The 20,979-nt window shown below is 46.1% G+C and overlaps 1 protein-coding gene and 1 long non-coding RNA gene across 2 annotated transcripts in view; both read left to right on the top strand.

The window, feature by feature from the left end:
* Positions 1-12,095, top strand: part of LOC147435303 (pantothenate kinase) — a 77,785-nt gene extending 65,690 nt beyond the window's left edge. Inside the window, exons 8-12 of the mRNA XM_086488383.1 lie at positions 10,401-10,475; positions 11,295-11,381; positions 11,515-11,592; positions 11,690-11,752; positions 11,852-12,095. Of these exons, the coding sequence (XP_086344509.1) occupies positions 10,401-10,475; positions 11,295-11,381; positions 11,515-11,592; positions 11,690-11,752; positions 11,852-11,932 (384 nt within the window). The 3' untranslated portion in view covers positions 11,933-12,095. The remainder of the gene's footprint in view (positions 1-10,400; positions 10,476-11,294; positions 11,382-11,514; positions 11,593-11,689; positions 11,753-11,851) is intronic.
* Positions 2,549-4,454, top strand: LOC147435304 (uncharacterized). Its single transcript, XR_015185040.1, has 2 exons — positions 2,549-3,626; positions 3,910-4,454. It is a non-coding gene; the product is annotated as an uncharacterized LOC147435304 (long non-coding RNA).
* Positions 12,096-20,979: the final 8,884 nt, after the last annotated feature.

Raw genomic sequence — 20,979 nt, 5'->3', positions numbered from 1 at the left:
CACGTGCCAATAGAAAAGAACAGATTGAACAGACTTTTAGCACTTCATTAACAACTGAACGGAGAAAGAGAGAGAGAAGACGCGACAGGGAGTGGCGGAATTCGGCCCCTGAGAATATTGTCCCCAAACCTTGGCGCCCCTTTCATTATTTCTTTATATTGCATCAACCTCGAATAAAATTCCAATGGGTTGGAGGGCGAAGATACCTCGAAATAAATTCAAATAGGTCTGTTTGCTCTTTTGTAGGACCGATATGCTTTCTGAAAAGAACACGCCTGATGCTCTGATACCACTGTCACAAGACGGGCACCATGCGCCAATAGAAAAGAAGAGACTGAACAGACTTTTAGCACCTTATTAACAACTGAATTGAGAGAGAGAGAGACAACACGTGGCGGAATTCCACCCTAGAGAGTATTGGCCCCAAACCTTGGCGTCCCTCTCGGTATTTCTATATATTGCATCAACCTCGAATAAAATTCCAATGGGTTGGAGGGCGAAGTTACCTCGAATAAAATACCAATAGGTTTGTTTGCTCTTCTGTAGGACCGGTATGCTTTCAGAAAAGCACACGCCTGATGCTCTGATACCACTGTCACAAGACGGGCACCATGTGCCAATAGAAAAGAATAGATTGAACAGACTTCAGGGATTCATTAACAACTGAACTGAGAGAGAGACAGAGACAACACGCGACACGGAGTGGCGGAATTCCACCCCAGAGAGTATTGGCCCCAAACCTTGGCACCCCTTTCGGTATTTCTTTATATTGCATCAACCTCGAATAAAATCCCAATGGGTTGGAGGGCGAGGATACCTCGAATAAAATTCCAATAGCTCTGTCTGCTCTTTTGTAGGACCGGTATGCTTTCTGAAAACAAGTCGGGAACCACGTGCCAATAGAAAAGAACAGACTGAACATACTTTTAGCACTTCATGAACAACTGAACTGAGAGAGAGAGAGAGAGAGAGACAACACACGACACGGAGTGGCGGAATTCCACCCTAGAGAGTATTAGCCCCAAACCTTGGCACCCCTCTCGGTATTTCTTTATATTGCATCAACCTCGAATAAAATTCCAATGGGTTGGTGGGCGAAGGTACCTCGAATAAAATTCCAATAGCTCTGTCTGCTCTTTCGTAGGATCGGTATGCTTTCAGAAAAGCACACGCCCGATGCTCTGATACCATTGTCACAAGACGGGAACCACGTGCCAATAGAAAAGAACAGATTGAAAAGACTTTTAGCACTTCATTAACAACTGAACTGAGAGAGAGAGAGAGACAACATGTGACATAGAGTCGCGGGATTCCACCCCAAGAGTATTGGCCCCAAACCTTGGCGCCCCTTTCGGTATTTCTTTATATTGCATCAACACAATACAAGCTGGTACTTGAGACTCTGCACCTTCTCCAAGAAGCATGCCAGAGAATGAGCCCTAACCTCATATTTAAAGGCCCTTGGTCTAAAAAGCAATTACAATGAAACTCAAAAGCATCTGGTTCGAAAGCAATGCCAAAAAGGTGTCAGCGTAATTTACGGAAATCCGTATAGCCTACCATATCATCAGCCAGCGCAAAACGTGGAAATCCGTACGGCCTGCCACGTCATCATGCCAATGCAATTTTTGGAAATCTGCCACGTCATCAGCTGCTACACAATTTTCGTGTGTGTGTGTGTGTGTGTGTGTGTGTGTGTGTGTGTGTGTGTGTGTGTGTGTGTGTGAGTCCTGCATTATTTTAAATCTTGATGTCACTTGCGGCCCCATCGGACGGGGTCCCCATAAGTTGGTAGGATTTCTTCTTCTGTTACTTGTTCTTCTTAGGGTTTAGGCCCCTCGGCCGACATCTGTAAGTTGGCTCCATTCTTTAGGCTTTGACACGTCAGCAGTTTGTGACATTTGAGGTCTAAAAGCTGGGAACATAAAAGCCGAAAATCCGTACAGCTTTCCACGTCATCAGATTATGACAGCTTATGGAAAGATAAATGGCTTCATGCTAGGAGCCACCAAGAAATTTATTCATCCAGAATGCGTGAAACAGATGGACTCCGAGTACGATCAACTTTCAGGAGAACTTGAAACCGAGCTAGCTGCAGGGCAAACTCAAAAGGTTGTACTTCTCATTGGTGCTCTTTTGGTCGCGATCCAAGGGTATCATGGCAAAGCAAATTTTCACATCATGTAGTTGTGCAATTGTGATTCTCTTTTGGGGATGCCTTTGCACGGTAAGAACGATGCGACCATCCAGATTTCGAAATGCACCATCACTTCGTAGCAAAAAGACAAGCTAGTTGTCCCTAAAAGTTTGACTGATAGAAACCAACTCCAAATGATTTGAAGTCTGATTTGTATTAGGCTATGCTATGAACCTTGATTGACAATACTGTTTGGAAAATTGTTCGAAAAAGAAATTAGTTGGTTTGAACCTATTTTGGTTTTGATTTGAGATTGCTTGGTTTTGATGCTACTTTGAATAATGTTTGAATATCTTCGGCTTGGGCTTTCTTGAGAGGAGTGTTCATGTTAGTTGTAGAACCTCTGAAGGAGGTAGATTGGTGATCTGAGGAGCGTTTAGTTGTAAGTTGGAAACATTTGAACGACGTAGACCGGTGATCTGGGGAACTTTTAGTTGTACGTGGAGCCTCCAAGAAAGTAGGCTATGGTGTGGGGAGCGTTTGGTTGTGTCAATCGTCTAATCTCATGGCCCGGACCTTTTTAGTCTATTTGGGGAGTGAGTGAGGAGGTAGTTGTTGAATACCTTCATGCCTAAGACCGTTTGTGTGGGAGGAGTGTTCAACGGCACTGTTTGTTTTGCAAATTTCTGTCTTGTAACATGCATTTTGTAAGCATTTATATTGCACCGTGATGTGTCAACCAGTGAATATTCCTAATTGGGTGAGATTGCATGGGTATGTAACTTTAGTGCATCGAGACACCCCTTCATATCAACGCGGTCTGGGTGCGATGGCTAATTTTGCAAGAACTGACCGAGGGGCCTAAAACCCTAAAATAAAGCAGGACACACTCTCATACCCAAAATTGTGTAGAAACTGATGACGTGGGAAGCTGTATGGAATTTTCGCGTTTTGTACAGATGATTGCTGACATGGACGTGCTGTATGGACAGCCCCTGAGGGCCTAACTTTTGGACCTAGATGCTTTGAGAACCTGCTGCTTTTTATGTAACTGCTTTTGGATGGGCCTAGGTCTTTAAATATATGATGTGGGCTCTCTCTGTGGAGTCTACCCGTGGGAGATGCAGAGCAGAGCCTTAGAGTTGTACCTTGTTGAAGCAATAAAAAGAAACTCTGAAAGGGGCGCCATCGTTTGGGGCCATTGCAGTCTGTGAGTGGAACTCCGCCACTCCGTGGCTTGTGTGGATTCTCTCTTTCTTCTAGTTTAGTTGTTTTGAAGTGTTTGACGTTTGTTAAAGTCTGTTCTTTTGGTTGGCACCTGGTGCCCATCCTGTTAATTATCTATTTTCAGTTCCGTTCGTGTGTGTTGTGGATTTACTGCCTCGCCCATTGCTTGCCAGTTACTCAGATTTTGGGGGCTGCCATGGCTGATTCGAAGGAGAGCTAACCGGAGGAAAAAAATATTTTTGATGTTGCGGCAATTCTACGGGTATTATGTCAGGAGTATTATGTGGCAATTCTACGGGTATTATGTCAGGAGTGGAATCAGTGAAGCAATCTTTATATTGCTCAAGAAAAGCTAGCTTGATTTAATCCAAGACTTTTCATTACAAACATCCTGCTCTCTTGCAAAGATCAAGTCAGCAAAAATACATTTTTTCAGTTAACAAATATGTGACTGATCATAGGAATAGGCCAGTTATGTACATTTGCAATTACATTATATCGCTTTACATGAAACTGGAAAGTCATTATCTTATTTACATAATCAGGGATTGGATTCTGTAATGCCACGGCATTCCTAGGATGACATCACATCCATGAATAGGTGCTAGGAGAAAAGATTCTTTATCGCATGCTTCTCAAACCGAAGATCAAGCTGTCCTTGGATGTGTTGACGTTGTCTATTGAGCCTGGATCATATAGGATCAAGATTCGTTTCCTGGTAATGCTTCCACGGCCTTTTGAGGAATTGTCGTTTTTCTTTCTCTTCACTTGTGTTTGAACTTTCCTCGAACATCTGGAACTGAGTTAGAGGAAGGAGAGATATATCCTGATGATGTTCCTCTTTGTGCGCGGGACACAATGAGGAGAATCTTCCCCCCCTTGCATCACAGAAGAATGTATATGTTGGAAAATGTGAATTTTTTTTTGAAAACCAAGAAATTGACTTGGTCATTCATTGTAAATTTGTGGATTTATTTTTTGGGATTTTGAGGCTGTGCTCTTGAGATGTTTATTTTAATAGAAGAAGAAGATGAGAGAGAGAGAGAGAGAGAGAGAGAGAGAGAGAGAGAGAGAGAGAGAGAGAGAGAGAGAGAGAGAGAAATGAAATGAAATGTTATATTAACGTCTTCAAAAGGCCAAAGTGACCTATGAGACTAGAAAGTTACAATGTGGTGGACGAGAGAGAGAGAGAGAGAGAGAGAGAGAGAGAGAGAGAGAGAGAGAGAGAGAGAGAGAGAGAGAGAGAGAGATTTTAACAGATTGAATTATCATCCACGGAAGTCAAATATGACCCATGGGACCATCACAAAAACATTACGACGGCTCGCTGCTTCTAAGTGAAGCCATCAGATACATATCAGCTAGGGAGGGTGAAAAAGAGAAGAAAAAGAAACAAGACCTGAGAAGGGTTAGGTAGAGCCTTTTTAGGGGCTTGGAACTCCTTGATGATGGGCTTTACCACCTTGATAAACTGCCTATTTACCTTGCTTGCGGGCTTCGTGCATCTTCTTGAGCTCGCTTTTTTTAATCTTTAGTTGATTTGTGGTCACCTCCTCGCTAATCCAAACCTTTGTCCCTTTGAGGAGTCGAGATTTCCGTAGCAGTTGCATCCTATCCTCTTTGTCCTTTTGAGAGAGAGAGAGAGAGAAATGAAATGATATATTAACGTCTACAAGAGGCCAAAATGACCTATGAGACCAACTGATTACAATGATGAGTCTAGTACCAAGTCTGGGTACAAACAAGAAAACTACAAACAAAGAACTGATAGGAGTGCTACCGACTCCTATGGGTGGCTGGTAGGCTGAGCAATGGTATCATGCCATAAAGGTACAAAGTGGGGATAAGTGTCACCATGATACAATATAGCAATAGCATGAAGCCTATCCCGATCGACATTCTGGGTGGCGTGCTAGAATCCTGTGGATCCTCTGCCGCAATCTCCGCCGGTGCTGCGTGGCTCCCCTTCTCAGTCGCGGTCGTCTCGATCTCCCTAACTCTATAGCTCGATCAATGAGAGTACCGCTGATGTGTGTATGGGTGGGAACCGAGCTCTCTGGTGGTGGTGTCCCCTCTGACTCTGTGGTACTCAGACTGAAGAAATCTGAGATGCGTCTCTAGGACTGTCTCTGTCTTTGCCCATTCAATAGAGCGTCTCTATGTCTCTGAATCTCAAGTAGGAATAATCCGAGACATCTTTGATCCTGATATCTCATGACTCTGTCTAACGAGTCAAAACCATCTCTGAATAGACAATGAAAGCGTCCCCGTATCTCATAGTAGACTGTGCAGCGACATATGTAGTGAAACTCTGTCTCTGGCTCTGCATGGCATAACTGACATATCCTACTGTCTGCTGGTATGCCTTTGAATCTACCTGTCTCAATCCCAAGCTGGTGTGAAGATGTGCAAATCTGGCCAATAGCACATCGTAACCTATGAGATAGATGTGTGTCCATGTAACTGGGCCGTGTGACAAATCCGTCTGTCGTGAGTTCAAGAAGATGTTCTCTATAGAAAACCCTCTTCGTACCCAACTCCCGTGTTGGTTCTATCCATGTCCTCTTGCTATCAAGCTGGATAAGATCCTGCCGAATGAGTCTAGTAGTCTCCATCCGTGTAAGAGCCAAGGATGGTGCATCAAGAGAATACTGGAAAGGGGGCAGCCTGTCCATGCTGAAACCATGCCTCTGAAACCATGAGTTCATCTGTGCATACCAACATGATGTATCTCCCTGTAATGCCAGCTGTCTGGATGACTCGAGAGCAAGCCTGGCATACCTGTCCCTGGTGGTGTCCCATAAGCTGTGTACAAATGATACTGATCTGGTGAGTGCCTCAACCTCCATAGGTGGGGCAGCCAGCTCCGCTTGAATGATGTCATGTGGGACTGAGGCCTTGGCTCTAATCAGCCTAGAAATCATAGATATCAGGGGTCTCTCCATATTAGTCCATCCAGCACTGTCAATAGACGGTCCCCAAACCTGAACCGCGTAGTGCATAACTGAAGCGACCAAAGTATCGAAAAGCCAGAGCTTTGTTCGAGGTTCCTGGAACTGAACTTGCGAGCAAATCCTCTCTAAACCACCTAGGGCTGCATAGGCACGAGTCAATCTAGTGTCTGCTGCTACTTTCAGTGTGAACCTCGGTCCACTAAAGACCACCCCAAGATATGTGTATGCATCAGTGTACTCCATACTGTCCTGTCCATATGTGAAAGTAGGTGCTGATCTCCTAACCCACTGTGGCGTGGTATTAAATACCATGACCTTGGTTTTACCAAGGTTGACAGACAATCCACTATCCTCTGCAAAACTATGCAATGCGTCCAAATGTCTCTGCATACCCTCTGGCGATTCTGATATCAACACGATATCGTCAGCATACAATAAAAGAGGGATCCATGTCCCTGCAAGCTGAGCACCTCTATCACCTCCTCTGTCAATATAATCAGAGACCCCATCAACATACATACCAAATAAAGTAGAGGACAGTGGGCATCCCTGTTTCACTCCGATGGTGGAGTGAACTATGTCGGATATCCCCTCTGATGTGCGTACATGAGCCATCACTGAACTGTACAATGCCATGATCCCCCACATCAGCTCTGTGGGTACCCCCAATTCCATAAGCCGGTGCATCAATCTGGCCCTCGGCACTGTGTCAAAGGCTTTGCGAAAATCCACAAAGCTGCAGTATATCCGTCTACCATGTGCTCGACCCTCCTCAATGATAGCTCTGAGTGTAAAGACATGATCTAGTGTGGAGAAACCCCTTCTGAAACCAGCCTGCCCAGGTGCTCGTATGCCCATAATCTCTGCCCAACTGCTCAGCCTATGCTCGAGGATGGATGCATATAACCGTGCCAATGTGTGTCCTACCATGATAGTACGGTAATTCCCCGGCACTGTGGGGTCACCTGTCTTGAAGATAGGTACAATAGTAGATAATCTCCAAGACTCAGGGAGACCCTCACACATGACACGGTTGAATATCCGTGCAAGCATCTCTGCCAACAAATCCCCAGCATGTATAATGTGCTCTGCTACCAAACCCTCATGATCCTGTGCCCGTCTGGTCTTCATCCTGTCAATGGCCTCCTTTACCATCTCAGTGGTAAAGAAGGTGCTCGTAGCCGGACATGGTTGTGGTGGGTCTGGTAATGGTGGTTGTCCAGGTACATTGTATAAAGATGTTGCATATTGCCCCCATATCTCTGTAGAAGTAATCACTGGTGGGGGAGACTTCTCATGGAATAGACGCCAAGCCTCTCCTGAATCTCTACTAAGGAAGAGCTGATATAAATCTTGCTCCATCTGGACCAAGAAAGCTCGCTTCTTCCGCCGCACTAGTCGTCGTGTAGCAATGCGAGACTGTCTATAGGTGATCACTCCCAATGCAAGGTCCCGCTGTATCTGAGCTCTCCTCTGTCGACACTCCTCATCATACCAGTTGTTCTGAGGCATGTGCCCAGAACGACGTCTCTGCCCAGGTTGAGTGTGTGGATATGCCTCTGTCGCTGCCCCATGTAATGTCACTGTCAGCATAGATGTGATCTCCTCCACTGTGTATACTGGCTCTGATGTGCATAAAAGCCTACGTATCTCCTCTACATAGACTGAGTCAGTCTCTGGTGTAAAAGTATAGCGTGTATGTCCACCATCCCGTGAGGCCTGAGATGTATTGTACTCAAAGGAGACTGATAATGTTAAAAGTGCATGATCTACTGCTATCCCAACTGGCCTGGGCCCCACTGTGAAATCCTGAATGTGAGAGATAAAGCTCGGATGTGTCAGAACATAGTCTACAATGCTGGACCCATGTCTATGTGGAAAACAAGTAAAACCTGTAGACAATGGGAAAGTCGTTAAGCCATTCAGTATGGCTAAACTGTGAGTAGTCGTCATCTCTCTCAGGTATCTCCCATACTCTGTATGCTCTCTGTCGTGTGAGCATCTCTCAAGTCCCAACTCCTCTGGCTCTAGCTCTCTAAGCATCTCCTCTGATGTGTCATAGAAGACTGTCTGTGAGCTGCCTGTACGGGCATTGAAATCCCCCAGGAGTATGATGTCTCCATCTCTGGAGAACTCCCAGATATCATCATCAAGTATAGAGTAAGGAGACTGTCCTCTGGGTGAAGCATATACTGAAGTGCTAGGAGGAAAATAGCATATGGCGATGTACAAGAAACGTCCAGTCTCTGCCCTCAGCCTCACCCACAAGTATCTGGCCTGATCATCTCTCCGAACTATGTGCAATAGTGGTTGGAGCTCCTCTCTGAAAAGAACTGCTACACCTCCTGATCCTCTAGTCCCATGTGCAGTTCTGGTGCATGTCCTACAAGCTGTCTCCCATCTGTATCCTGATATGTGCGGCATCAACTGTCCTGGAGCCTGATGAGTCTGTGAGTAGAAAACAATGTCTCTGTCTCTAAAGCTATCCTCAAAGGCCCCCACATCAAGTCTATACGAACCATTACAGTTCCAAACTGCCATCCTGAGAGTGGTCCCATAGGTCTCGCACCGTCATGTAGAGCGGTGCTCTGTAATCACTACTCGTCCATTTCTGTAGAAAGCTAACTTCCCCTTCTCCCTTGCTGCTATAATCTCTGGCATGACCTCTCTCATATGTGCAAGCTGTGAGAGCGTAAGATCATCTCCTAAAAAGATGCCTGTTTTCTTGAGGGTTGGCCTCTTCTTTAAAAAGTCTTTCTTTTCTTCCATGGAGGGAAAGCGCAAAATGAGAGCCGGTCCTTTTGAACTCTCCCCATTACCTTCACTCTTCTTGCCCACTCTCCAAGCTTGTGTGTGCGAGGGCTTCTCCACCCCCATCATGGACATGAGGCTCTTCACCTCTTGGTCCACCTTATCTGAATCTTTTAGGCCGGTCACTCTCACGTGTAGAGCGCGTACCCTTCTTCGTTGTTCCTCTTCTAGTGTTTTGTTGATGATGTCGGGTGTAGTCGGAATTTCTTTGCCCTTTCCCTTCTTGACAACTTCAATCCATTTTTCAGCCTCGTCCATTTTCTTTTGTGTTTTGGAGAGAACCTCCACCCATGAGGTCTTCGTTCCTCCTTCCTCCTTTATTTCTTTGACTTGTGCTCGTATACTATTCAGCTCGTCAATCATTGATGGCTGAATTTCCCCATCTTCAAGGTGTCTTCCCTCTTTGGTTTCGTCGAGTTCCTCCCGAAGGGCTGAGATGCTACTTTTTAAAGCTTGAATTTCATCCCGGAACTCCTTGCGTTCTAGTTCCCTCGCCTGTTCCTCCCTCTTTTTCCATTCGAGAATTAAATTCTTCTCTTTCTTCCACTCATCCATGTGGGCTTTGCATTCTTTCAAATCCTTTTCAATGGCTGTCATCCTCTTGCTTGTGACCATGTAGTGCGCCGCCATTTGTCTTGCCTTATTTGTTTCACTTTCTGAGAGAGAGGAGAGAGCAACCTATACGCACCGCATTATGCATACATATGTTTCCCCATTCAGCCTACATGGCATATGTTTGCTTTCTGTATGTGTCAATTTGCAATTTCTGTGAACTCTGCAGTTTCCAAATTCCTTGCAAATAAATCCATGCAGGTAAGATAGTCGCTGAAAGCTATACCGGGCTCAATACGCGCTGAATGAATGCTGATGCTGCTGGCAGATGCTACTGAACTGGTGTTGAAACTACTGGATGGCTGAGTACTGAATGGGTACTGCAGGCTGCTGACTCCAGGAGATGGCGATGAGGGAAGGGAGACCTCTGCGATGTCTGGTCTGTTGACACGCCGAAGCCCCTGCTGAAAACTCTAAGTCTGGAGCAGCAAATGCTGGTACAAGTTGAGCCTAACGCAGGCTGCCAGGTGCTGGGCGTAGGATAATGCAGGTGTTTGCTGGCTGACCTACGTAGATGGCTGCGTGATGGGGAGCGAGGAGGGGCTGCGAGAGAGAGAGAGAGAGAGAGAGAGAGAGAGAGAGAGAGAGAGAGAGAGAGAGAGAGAGAGAGAGAGAGAGAGAGAGAGAGAGAGAGAGAGAGAGAGTTCTTTATGCTACAGGTGATACTAGCTGCCAATGATTTGCCAGCTCTCAATGATATCACGTACGTGGAGCTGGTGGACATTATCTCAAAGGTTAGTTGCATAAGAGTTACTTCAAGCAGTGAGTAGTTTGCATTTGGGTGTGGACCTGTAGTATATGCAGAATCTTTTAATCATTTGACTCTCATGCTTTCATTAAATACTCAATGACATGCCGCAATTAATAAAGCAACATATCAAATATCAACAACTTATGCTGATAGTGGCATGTCTACAGTTCACAGATGTTGAATGGGTAAGGACAACTGTAAAATTAGAGACTTGTTCAAATTGGTAAATTTATTGGTTATTATCATGTTGTCTCCAATTTTATGACAGATGTCAAATAGAGTACATAATGAGGGCTTAAGTATGCTGTAGTCAGTTGTCTTGAAATAACATGTTAAAGAATGAGAGCAGCACGCTAGCTCTATCAGATAGGGATGTCATTGAAAACTTACTTCCTCAAGTGCGAGGAGGATTTTGTCCTCCAACATTTCTTTTTTTCTTTTATTTTGCAAAAGAAGGGGTGCTTGGTACCCTTTTATATTATGTATTAAAAATTACAGGCCCGAAGGCATTACATCAACCCATAGGCACACAATATAATGGATGTGATAGCGAAAAAAAAAAAAAAAAACCATAAACCACAGGGGAAAAACTACCAGCGATACAGAGTTTCAGACGATGGGTGATACTACAAAAGCTAGGAGCAGGGGAGTAAGGGAATAAAGTAGCAGAATATCTCGAGTATGTGTATGAGTTGTTGTCGTTTGCAACCTACAAAGGTGCTTGAATGTGTGTGAAAAGAAGATTGTATATGCGTCCAATATTCACTTCCATGTGAACGCCCATGATGTCAAGCTGCTGTAGGTGAAAGAAATAGAAAATGGAAAGGAGGTGTTCTATGGTGTGGACGCGCAAAATTTGCTGGTGGTGAATTCTGGAAATGGCTTACCGGTACTTTTTTTCGCCAACTGTGCATACTCTTTTCAAAAGCTATATGGTTGAGCATGATGGCTATTCTTGGCAATTGCTTGATTGAATGTTAATGTCAGTGCATATTCTTTTCCACTGAATAAATGTCTTCTAGGTAATTGACCTTTCGAGAGTCTCTTCTGAGCTTGCATTCATCGCAGCGGATGCAGACTTGGTCATACTAGAAGGAATGGTAAGGCTTCAATTGTGTTTGCATTTGCGCTTTCAAATCCTTTGAATGGAGTACGTGGATTGTGGTCTGTCGATTTATTGGGAATTGCATTTGACAGGGACGTGCCATTGAAACAAACCTTTATGCTTTGTTCAAGTGCGATTCTCTCAAGATTGGAATGGTATAGTACTGTTTTAAGGGCGCCATCTTTTCCATTGGATTCCGAAGCAATTTTCCAGCATCATGAACTTGAATCATAAAGTTGATTGAATGTGTGTAGGTGAAACACCCAGAGGTTGCAGAATTTTTAGGAGGACGGCTTTTTGATTGTGTAATCAAGTTCACAGAGAATGCCTCTTGAGGTGCAGAGTGGTGGGATGGTCTGATACGTAGTTGTCAGGACAAAATTATAGTTTTACCGAGGGCTGGGTTCAAAAAGTCCATTTTTCATTTGCATTATGTCCTTGAACCCACACAGTATTAATTGCTCAATATGCTATAGTTATTAGACAAGTTGGCTTGCTTCCTGTTGTATCTTAGAAGTTGAGACTCCTCAGTGTCTATCATTGCTTTGATATACCGACATTGCTTTGATTGCTTTGTAAGTAGTGCACATTGCTACTTACCCTGCTCACGGACCTCGTGCCAATTAGAGATGTTGCAACCTTGGTAGCTGTGATATTGTTACAAATGAATCCCAATCTCAGAAGTACGAAGTGGGCAAACTCCCGTCTGTTCACGTCGTTCCATAAGGACCTTATTCCTGGCTTGATGCTCATCTCTGGGGTATCTCTCCCTTTAAGCATGTCCCCGGAAGAGGGCATAGAACTCCTCTTGAAGGTCCCCTTCTCCCAGGAAGTGATAGCGCATTATGCCGCGCAAATAGTCTCCCAGGCGCAACCTTTGATTGACATGTATAAAGCCCTGTTTGAGCTCTTGCCTTCGACTCCAGAAGTAGTTTTTGTTGAGCAAGACATGCCGCTGAATCCAGAAACAGAAATAACTGTTTCTGGTTATTGAATCTTGCGGCGCGGGCTATACAGCGGCGCTGTTCCTTTCTTTGCTTTAGAGGAACCCATACTTCTCTAATGAGTGGCATGTCGCGGTGGGATTATTAGCTACCTTTAGCATGATATTGGGAAATTTAATTGCCGTTACTCAGAGAAGCGTAAAACGTATGCTAGCTTATCCTTCTATAAGCCAAATTGGATATATCATGATTGGGGTACTTTCTGCAGACTCAGGGAACGGTTACGCAAGTATGATAACTTATACGTTTGGCACTCCAACTGGCCTTAGCTTACAGTTGTGTATATAGTCTCATCGGAAGATGATCCCCTTAGCTTTAGTGATAGACAAGCATGAGATTAATGGTTTAGCTGATCATAAGCATCAATACATCAAATTCTTAGGTATTCATCTATAAAAATCTAGAACTAGCCGGGCCCTTGGCAACTGCCTTTGCTTGGGTCTACATAGGAGGAGCAAGGCCAAGCCTCGTGGCTGGTATAGGGATGGGATCGGGTGCTCTCTCTCTCTCTCTCTCTCTCTCTCTCTCTCTATATATATATATATATATATATATATATATATATATATATATATATATATATATATATATATATATATATATATATATATATATATATATATATATATATGGGTGTGTGGGTGTGTGTTGTCTGCAACGAGGAGCAGCAGCAGGGTGACCTCAGAGGTAGGGGGACGTGTGAGGGTAGGGTAGGTGAGGCGAGGCAAGGCGAGGGGATGTGAGGGAGGGCTGCAGAAGGGGTAGCTCACAGAGAGGAACATGCTGTTGCTCAGGGGCGAGGTCAGTGTTGTCTCTTTGTGTGTTGCCGAGGGAGGAAGGGAGTGATAGGTGCAAGGGGGAGCACACAGGTCTCTGGTCGGATGCTAGTGGGACGTGGAAGGGGTGGGGGATATCCAGGGGAATCTTGGTAGTTAATCGATTTATATTTATTTGAAGCCATTAGGTCTCCCCAATCTTTAGGTCTCCCCAATCTCAACAAATTAAACAGCCTTTCAAGACATCAAAAGGGAATAAGTGACGGGTGAGATTAGAAGACCCATGGAAGTGGAAAGTCAAAATACTTTTTGTGCTTATTGCATGGCACAGCCGAATCTCATCTCTAGTATCCAGGATCTCACAGTTGGGCCCAGACCGATTGGGTGGCAGTGGATCATGCTCTGGTGTCGATGACCATCTCCTTCCAGTTCAGTGTAGCACACAAGCCACGGGTAGCAGCCCCTACTTGCTACACATTCACACGGGAGACGGATTCTGTATACATGGACGGGATCTACAGACGCCTATGCACTGAGGACTCGGGGCGACCTCTGGAGGAGCTAACTACTATACTGACACAAACATTACATGAGGCAGCAGCAGAAGCATACCCACACACCCAGCCTGAGCAGAGCCGCTGATCAGGGAGCATGCCTCAGAACAGCTGGTATGATGAGGAGTGCCGCCAGACTAGAGCCAGACTTCAGAGGGAGGTGTTGTTGGGGGATGTCACTCTCACAGACAGTCACAGATTGACTTCCGACGCCGGGTGCGGAGGTCTTTTTTGGCTCGACTCGAGCAGGATCTATATCAGCTATTCTTGAGTCAGGACTCGCGTGAGAGGTGGCGGCTCTTTCATGAGCAGTCCCCCCCCCCCCCCCCTTGCTATTTCCTCCACAGAGGCCTGGGGTCAGTCCGCATCATCTTTGTACACAGTACTTGGACAGCCGCCCCTCCCCAACCCCCCCGATCCATGCCCACACGCATGTGTTTTTTTCACCGCTGAGATGGTGAAGAAAGCTATTGACAGGATGAAGACTGGGAGAGCATATGATCACGATGGCCTAGTCGCTGAGCACTTCATGCATGCCAAAGACCTACTAGCAGAGCTTCTAGCAGTTATGTTTAACCGTGCCATGTGTGAGGGCCTACCCGACACTTGGAGCCTATCTACGATCGTACCTATCATCAAGTCAGGAGACCCCATGGAGCCTTGGAATTATCGCACTATTATGATTGGGCACACACTGGCACGGTTGTATGCATCCATTCTTGAGCAACAGCTGAGTAGATGGGCAGAGGGGGAAGGAATACGTGCAACTGGGCAGGCAGGATTCAGGAGAGGCTTCTCTACTCTTGACCATATCCTGACACTCAGGGCCATCATCGAGCAATGCAGATCTCATGGGAGACAGATCTATTGTAGCTTTGTGGACTTCCGCAAAGCTTTCGACACAGTACCCAGAGCTAGACTGATGCGCAGATTACAGGAAATGGGAGTACCCACAGAGCTCATTTGGGGGATCATGGCATTGTACAGATCAGTAGTAGGGCATGTACGCACCCCGGAGGGACTTTCTACACCGGTTCACTCCACTATTGGGGTGAAGCAGGGCTGCCCTCTCTCTCCTACTCTTTTCGGTATGTATGTGGATGAGGTTTTTGACTACATTGACAGCGATGGGGATAAAGGTGCACAGTTGGCAAGGACATGGATTCCACTTTTGTTAAATGCTGATGACATAGTGTTGATCTCCGAATCCCCAGAGGGAATGCAACGTCAATTGGATGCTTTGCATACGTTTGCCCACGAAAGTGGTTTGTCTGTCAACCTGGGTAAAACCAAGGTTATGGTGTTTAATACCACCCCACAGTGGATCAGGAGGTCAGCACCTACATTCACATACGGCCAGGAGACTGTGGAGTACACAGACGCTTACACTTTCCTTGGAGTGGTTTTTAGCGAACCTGCATTCTCACTCAGAAGAGCAGCAGAGACCTGACTTACTAGAGCGCACGCAGCATTGGGTAGATTGGAGAGGATGTGTTCGCAGGTTCAGTTTCAGGAGCCCCGGACGAAGCTCTGGCTTTTTGACACCTTTGTGGCTTTAGCAAACTAGAGCCTTGCATATAAGAGTAACTGGTCTAAAAGACCGAGATGATGGGAAAGGAGAAGTCAAAGAACTTCTCTGCATGATGGGTAGTGAGGCTACTTATACAAAGGCATGGAGGGTAGGGAAGAAGACACAAGGCAATGGGGAGACTTCAAAAGGGAGAGCTTTAATCATCCGTTTCCCATCCATGGAGGCAAAGGACTTCTTGAAGAAGCGCCCTACACTAAAGAAAATGGGCTTATTCCTTGGAGATGACCTCACTCTCACACAGCTTGCGCATATGACGGAGGTAATGCCAGAGATTCAAGCGACAAGGGAGAAGGGAAAGACGGCCTTCTACAGAGATGGCCGGGTGGTGATTGTAGAGCGGCGCTCCACATGACGGTGCGAGACCTATGGGACCACACTCAAAGTTGCCACCTGGAATTGTAATGGATCTATGCGCCTTGATGTGGGTGCTTTTGAGGATAGTTTTACGGGAAGGGACATTGTCTTCTACTCTGAGACACATCAGGCCCCGGGGCAATCTATGCCTCACATTAGTGGATATAGATGGGAGACAGCCTGTAGACAGGAGACACGATCAGAGCACAGAGGGCGGGGCTCAGGAGTGGCAGTGTTATTCAGGGAGGAGTTGCAGCCATTGGTACATATAGTCCGCAGGGATGAGCAAGCTAGGTACATGTGGGTGAGATTGAGAGGAGAGACAGGCAGATATCTTTACATTGCTATTTGCTACTTTCCCCCGAATACGTCAGTTTATGTACCACCCAGAGGACAGTCATGTGCTTTTTTCACCGCTGAGATGGTGAGGAAGGCCATTGACAGGATGAGGACTGGGAGAGCATATGATCATGATGGCTTAGTGGCTGAGCATTTCACGCATGCTAGAGATTTACTAGGAGAGCTTCTAGCAGTTATGTTTAACCGTGCCATATGTGAGGGCTTGCCTGATACTTGGAGCCTACCTACTATTATACCTATCTTCAAGTCGGGAGACCCTATGGAGCTTGGGAATTATCGCACTATCATGATTGGACACACATTGGCCCGGTTGTACGCATCTATTCTTGAGCAACAGCTGAGTAGATGGGCAGAGAGGGAGGGGATACACACAGCCGGGCAGGCAGGTTTTTGGAGGGGTTTTTCTACTCTTGACCATATCTTGACACTCAGAGCCATCATTGAGGAGGGCAGATCGCGTGGAAGACGGATCTATTGTAGCTTTGTGGATTTCCGCAAAGCATTTGACATTGCCCAGAGCTAGATTGATGCACAGATTACAACAGATGGGAGTACCCAGAGAGCTCATTTGGGGGGTCATGGCATTATACAGGTCAGTAGTAGGGCATGTACGCACCCCAGAGGGTCTATCCACACCGGTTTACTCCCTATTGGGGTGAAGCAGGGCTGCCCGCTCTCTCCTACTCTATTTGGTATGTATGTGGATGAGGTTTCTGACTGCATTGAGAGAGATGGTGATAGAGGTGCAGAGCTGGCAGGGACATGGATTCCAGTATTGTTATATGCTGATGATATTGTGTTGATCTTCGACTCTCCGGAGGGGATGCAACGTCACTTGGACGCTTTGCATAGGTTTGACCAGGAAAGTGGTTTGTCTGTCAACCTTGGTAAAACCAAGGTCATGGTATTTAATATCACCCCACAACGGATCAAGAGGTCAGCGCCAGCATTCACATACGGCCATTAGAAGGTGGAGTATACAGATGCTTATACTTACCTTGGAGTGGTTTTTAGTGGGCCATCATTTTCATTGAGGAGGGCAACAGAGACTAGATTGATCAGAGCCCATGCAGCATTGGGTAGATTGGAAAGGATGTGTTCATAGGTTCAATTTCAGGAGCCTCGGACGAAGCTCTGGCTCTTTGACACTTTGGTGGCTTCTGCATTGCTTTATGGAGCTGAGATTTGGGGACCTTCACTAGATCATCACGGGAGGACAGGCCGTAGTGATGGATGGGGGGACATGGAGAAGCCTCTGGTCTCTATGATCTCGCGGCTCATTAGAGCCAAGGCTTCAGTACCACGTGCTATTGTACGAGCAGAGCTAGCTGTCCCCCCACTAGTGGTTGAGGCGCTCACCAGATCTGTCTCCTTCATACACCGCATGTAGGAACTTCCCAGAGACAGATATGCACGCCTTGCACTTGAGTCCTCTCGACAGTTAGCCATGCAGGGAGATACAACATGGTGGTATGGGGAGATGACATCATGGTTTCAGGTGCATGGGTTCAGCATAGACAGATTGCCTCCCTTCCAGTACTCACTGGATGCGCCCTCTCTGACTCTTACACAGTCCGAGATCACCAGGCTCATTCGCCAGGACTTGACTCAGCTAGACACCAAGAGGACATGGATACAGCCAGCACAGGAGCTGGGCACGAAGATGGCTTTCTACAGAGAGCATCTCCCCCAGCTTACGGAGGATGGTTTTGTGACGAGGCCCAGATACATGGACACCCACTTGTCTCATGGGATACGATGTGCTATTGTCCAGATACGCACATCCTCACACCAGCTGCGGATCGAGACTGGGAGATACAGCGGAGTACCAATAGAGGCCAGGACATGCCCCCTGTGTGACATCGAGCCTGAGATAGAGTTGCACTACACATGCCACTGCCTCTACACATCGAGCCCTTCCTCTACTGCAGCTTGCACTATAGTTTTTCCGCTTTGATTTGCGGACGACCCTGGTCCCTCACTTTTTGGATTCCAGATTTTGAACTCGAGAGGTTCTTTTCGGCACGAACTCAGGCCCTTGGGCCCTTGGCACGAACTCAGGCCCGCTACCCACTACGAGCCAGTTCACTTGAGATGAGGTTGGCAACTAGCAACTTGCCATGCCAAGTTTCCATGGAAATTTAGCAACACATGAGAGAGTGTTCTTTTTTAAGAGCATTGAAGGGAAAAGGTAAGTGAGAGAGGAGAGAGAAAGTCAAAAAATGTTTGCTTTTTCCTAGATTCTAAGGGGTGCACTTGTTGGCAACGTATTGCCCATTCTTTTTGGGAAACCGTTCCCAGGAACTTGCCAACAGGTTGCAAACCTGGTGCTCACATGAACTGGCTCTACCTTGGCTGGGCTATCGGATTAGCACGTTGAGAAGCGATGTTGTTGGTTTGTTGTAGGCGACAACGACATATGGGGGCAGTAGACGAAGGAGCTTAACTCTCTCTCTCTCTCTCTCTCTTTCTTAGGTCACGGTCTGCAGCAAGTGCAAGTTCGAGAAATTCTGCCAGCAAGTCTAGATCAGTCACCCTTATCACACTCACCTGTCTTGGCCTTGATGCGCGTGAGGTGGAGCCGAGGTGTATATGTATTTTTTGTCTCTTTGTTTGTGGGGGAAACTGGAGTTACGAACATTTGGAAGGAAGGACTAGAGAGAGAGTTGGAATACTGGTAGCCAACTTGACGCTGAAGATCAGAATATATTTTTTCACTGTTGCACGTTGAAGGTGAGCTAAGATTCGAATTGATAATACCTTAGTACCTGTCGATGCGAATGGTTCTTGCAACATTGAGAGGGAAACAGAGAGATATCGACGTTCTTGCTTACAACACGGAGAGAGAGAGAGAGAGAGAGAGAGAGAGAGAGAGAGAGAGAGAGAGAGAGAGAGAGATCAGGTCATGTATGAGTGGAGTTACTCAATGAGAGAGACCAACTTCTTGCGTAGACTATGAGTGGAGCCATTGTGTGTGTGTGTGTGTGAGAGAGAGAGAGAGAGAGAGAGAGAGAGAGAGAGAGAGAGAGAGAGAGAGAGAGAGAGAGAGAGAGAGAGAGTCAGGTCATGTATGAGTGGAGTTACTCAATGGGAGAGACCAACTTCTTGCGTAGACTATGAGTGGAGCCATTGTGTGTGTGTGTGAGAGAGAGAGAGAGAGAGAGAGAGAGAGAGAGAGAGAGAGAGTAGCAATGTCTGCTACACAAAGCAAACATGGAGGGGAAAATAATAAGTCTTTCTTTTGTGTGTGTGTGTGTGTGTGTGTGTGAGAGAGAGAGAGAGAGAGAGAGAGAGAGAGAGAGAGAGAGAGAGAGAGAGAGAGAGAGAGAAGCAATTCCGCCACACAAGCAGACATGGAGGGGAAGAGAATAAGTCTTTCTTTTGTAAGCTCACTTAAACCTGTGGTAAGAAGAACGATTTGTACCAAGACAATAGGACACATGCCGATATTTGTTATAGTGGGTTACTTGATACGAGCACATACTTCGGTAACACGTTAGTCAGTATGTATGTCATTCGCGGTGTTCTTCTCAAAACGACAGGTCATGGTCGAGCTTCCTGTCCACAATGTTTCCTCATGGAGTGCATTGATTGCAAGATATGTCCAATAGGGCTAGGGTCGGGAAGCTCTAGACTGTTTTCAACAGATGTAGAGAAGGTGGTGCACTTCTCAAAGTGCAACAGATCCTCGAAAAGCTTCCCGTCAGCAATGCTTTTTCATGGAGTGCATTGATTGCAGGATGGACAATATGTACGTCAAGTGCGGTGCACTTCTTAGAGTGCAATAGGTCCTTGACAAGGTTCATGTCCACAATGTTTTCTCGTGGAGTGCATTGATTACATATGTCCAACATGGTTAGGGTCACTAGGCTCTGAGTTGTTTTTAGCTGATGCAAAGAGAGTGCATCTCTCTAAATGCAATCACGTACAATTGCACCTGAAGGCATGTGGCATTGCAAGATGCTAATATGTGCATAAGAATACACGATGATATTGTAAGCCAAGGGTTTCTGAAAGAAAAGAATACACGATGATATTGTTAGTCAAGGGTTGTTGAAAGAAAACTTCGTGCTTGGCACTGCCTTGTTCGACATGTATGCCCATGGTGCACTTCATAGAGCACAAAAAGTGCTTCGGGAGCTTTCTGTTATGGATGTCGTCTCTAGCAAATTTGCAGTGCAGGATATGCCCAACTTTGCAGGACAAGCCCAAGAAGCCGTGGGTTGTTTTGAGAGGATGCAAAGCGAGGGTGTCTCCCTAGATGCACTCACATACGCTTGCATCTTTGAAGGCAAGGGTCAGGGTTAGACTGTTTTCAACATATGCTGAGAGAGGCCATCTCTCCAAACGCAATGACATATGCTTGCATCTTGAAGGCATGGGTTAGGCTCAAGAAGCCTCCGGCCTTGGGACTTCTCAGTCTCCTCTCTCTCTCTCTCTCTCTCTCTCACACACACACACACACTCGCATGTTGGCCCTTAGAACACACTCACACTGCACCAAGGCTCAAACCAAGCCCGTCTCTCCCATGTTGCCTGCAGTCTCCTCTCTCTCTCTCTCTCTCTCCGTCCGTCCGTTGCACACGTGCACACACAGTCGTTCCAAGTGGCCATCGGAGAAAGGTTGCTTTGCCTCCCTATCGTGTTTTTACTTTTTATTGTGGCCATCTAATGATGTCTTTTAAAGGTTAATTTTAATATTTCTTGAAATTGCGTTCCCCTTGCCAAATTCGTTTCAAACCA

The sequence above is a fragment of the Adiantum capillus-veneris genome, chromosome 18, assembly GCF_014529385.1.
Source record: "Adiantum capillus-veneris isolate H3 chromosome 18, ASM1452938v2, whole genome shotgun sequence".
Taxonomy (NCBI): domain Eukaryota; kingdom Viridiplantae; phylum Streptophyta; class Polypodiopsida; order Polypodiales; family Pteridaceae; genus Adiantum; species Adiantum capillus-veneris.
Note: the sequence above shows the minus strand (reverse complement) of the source record. Positions and strands in the feature narration are given on the sequence as shown.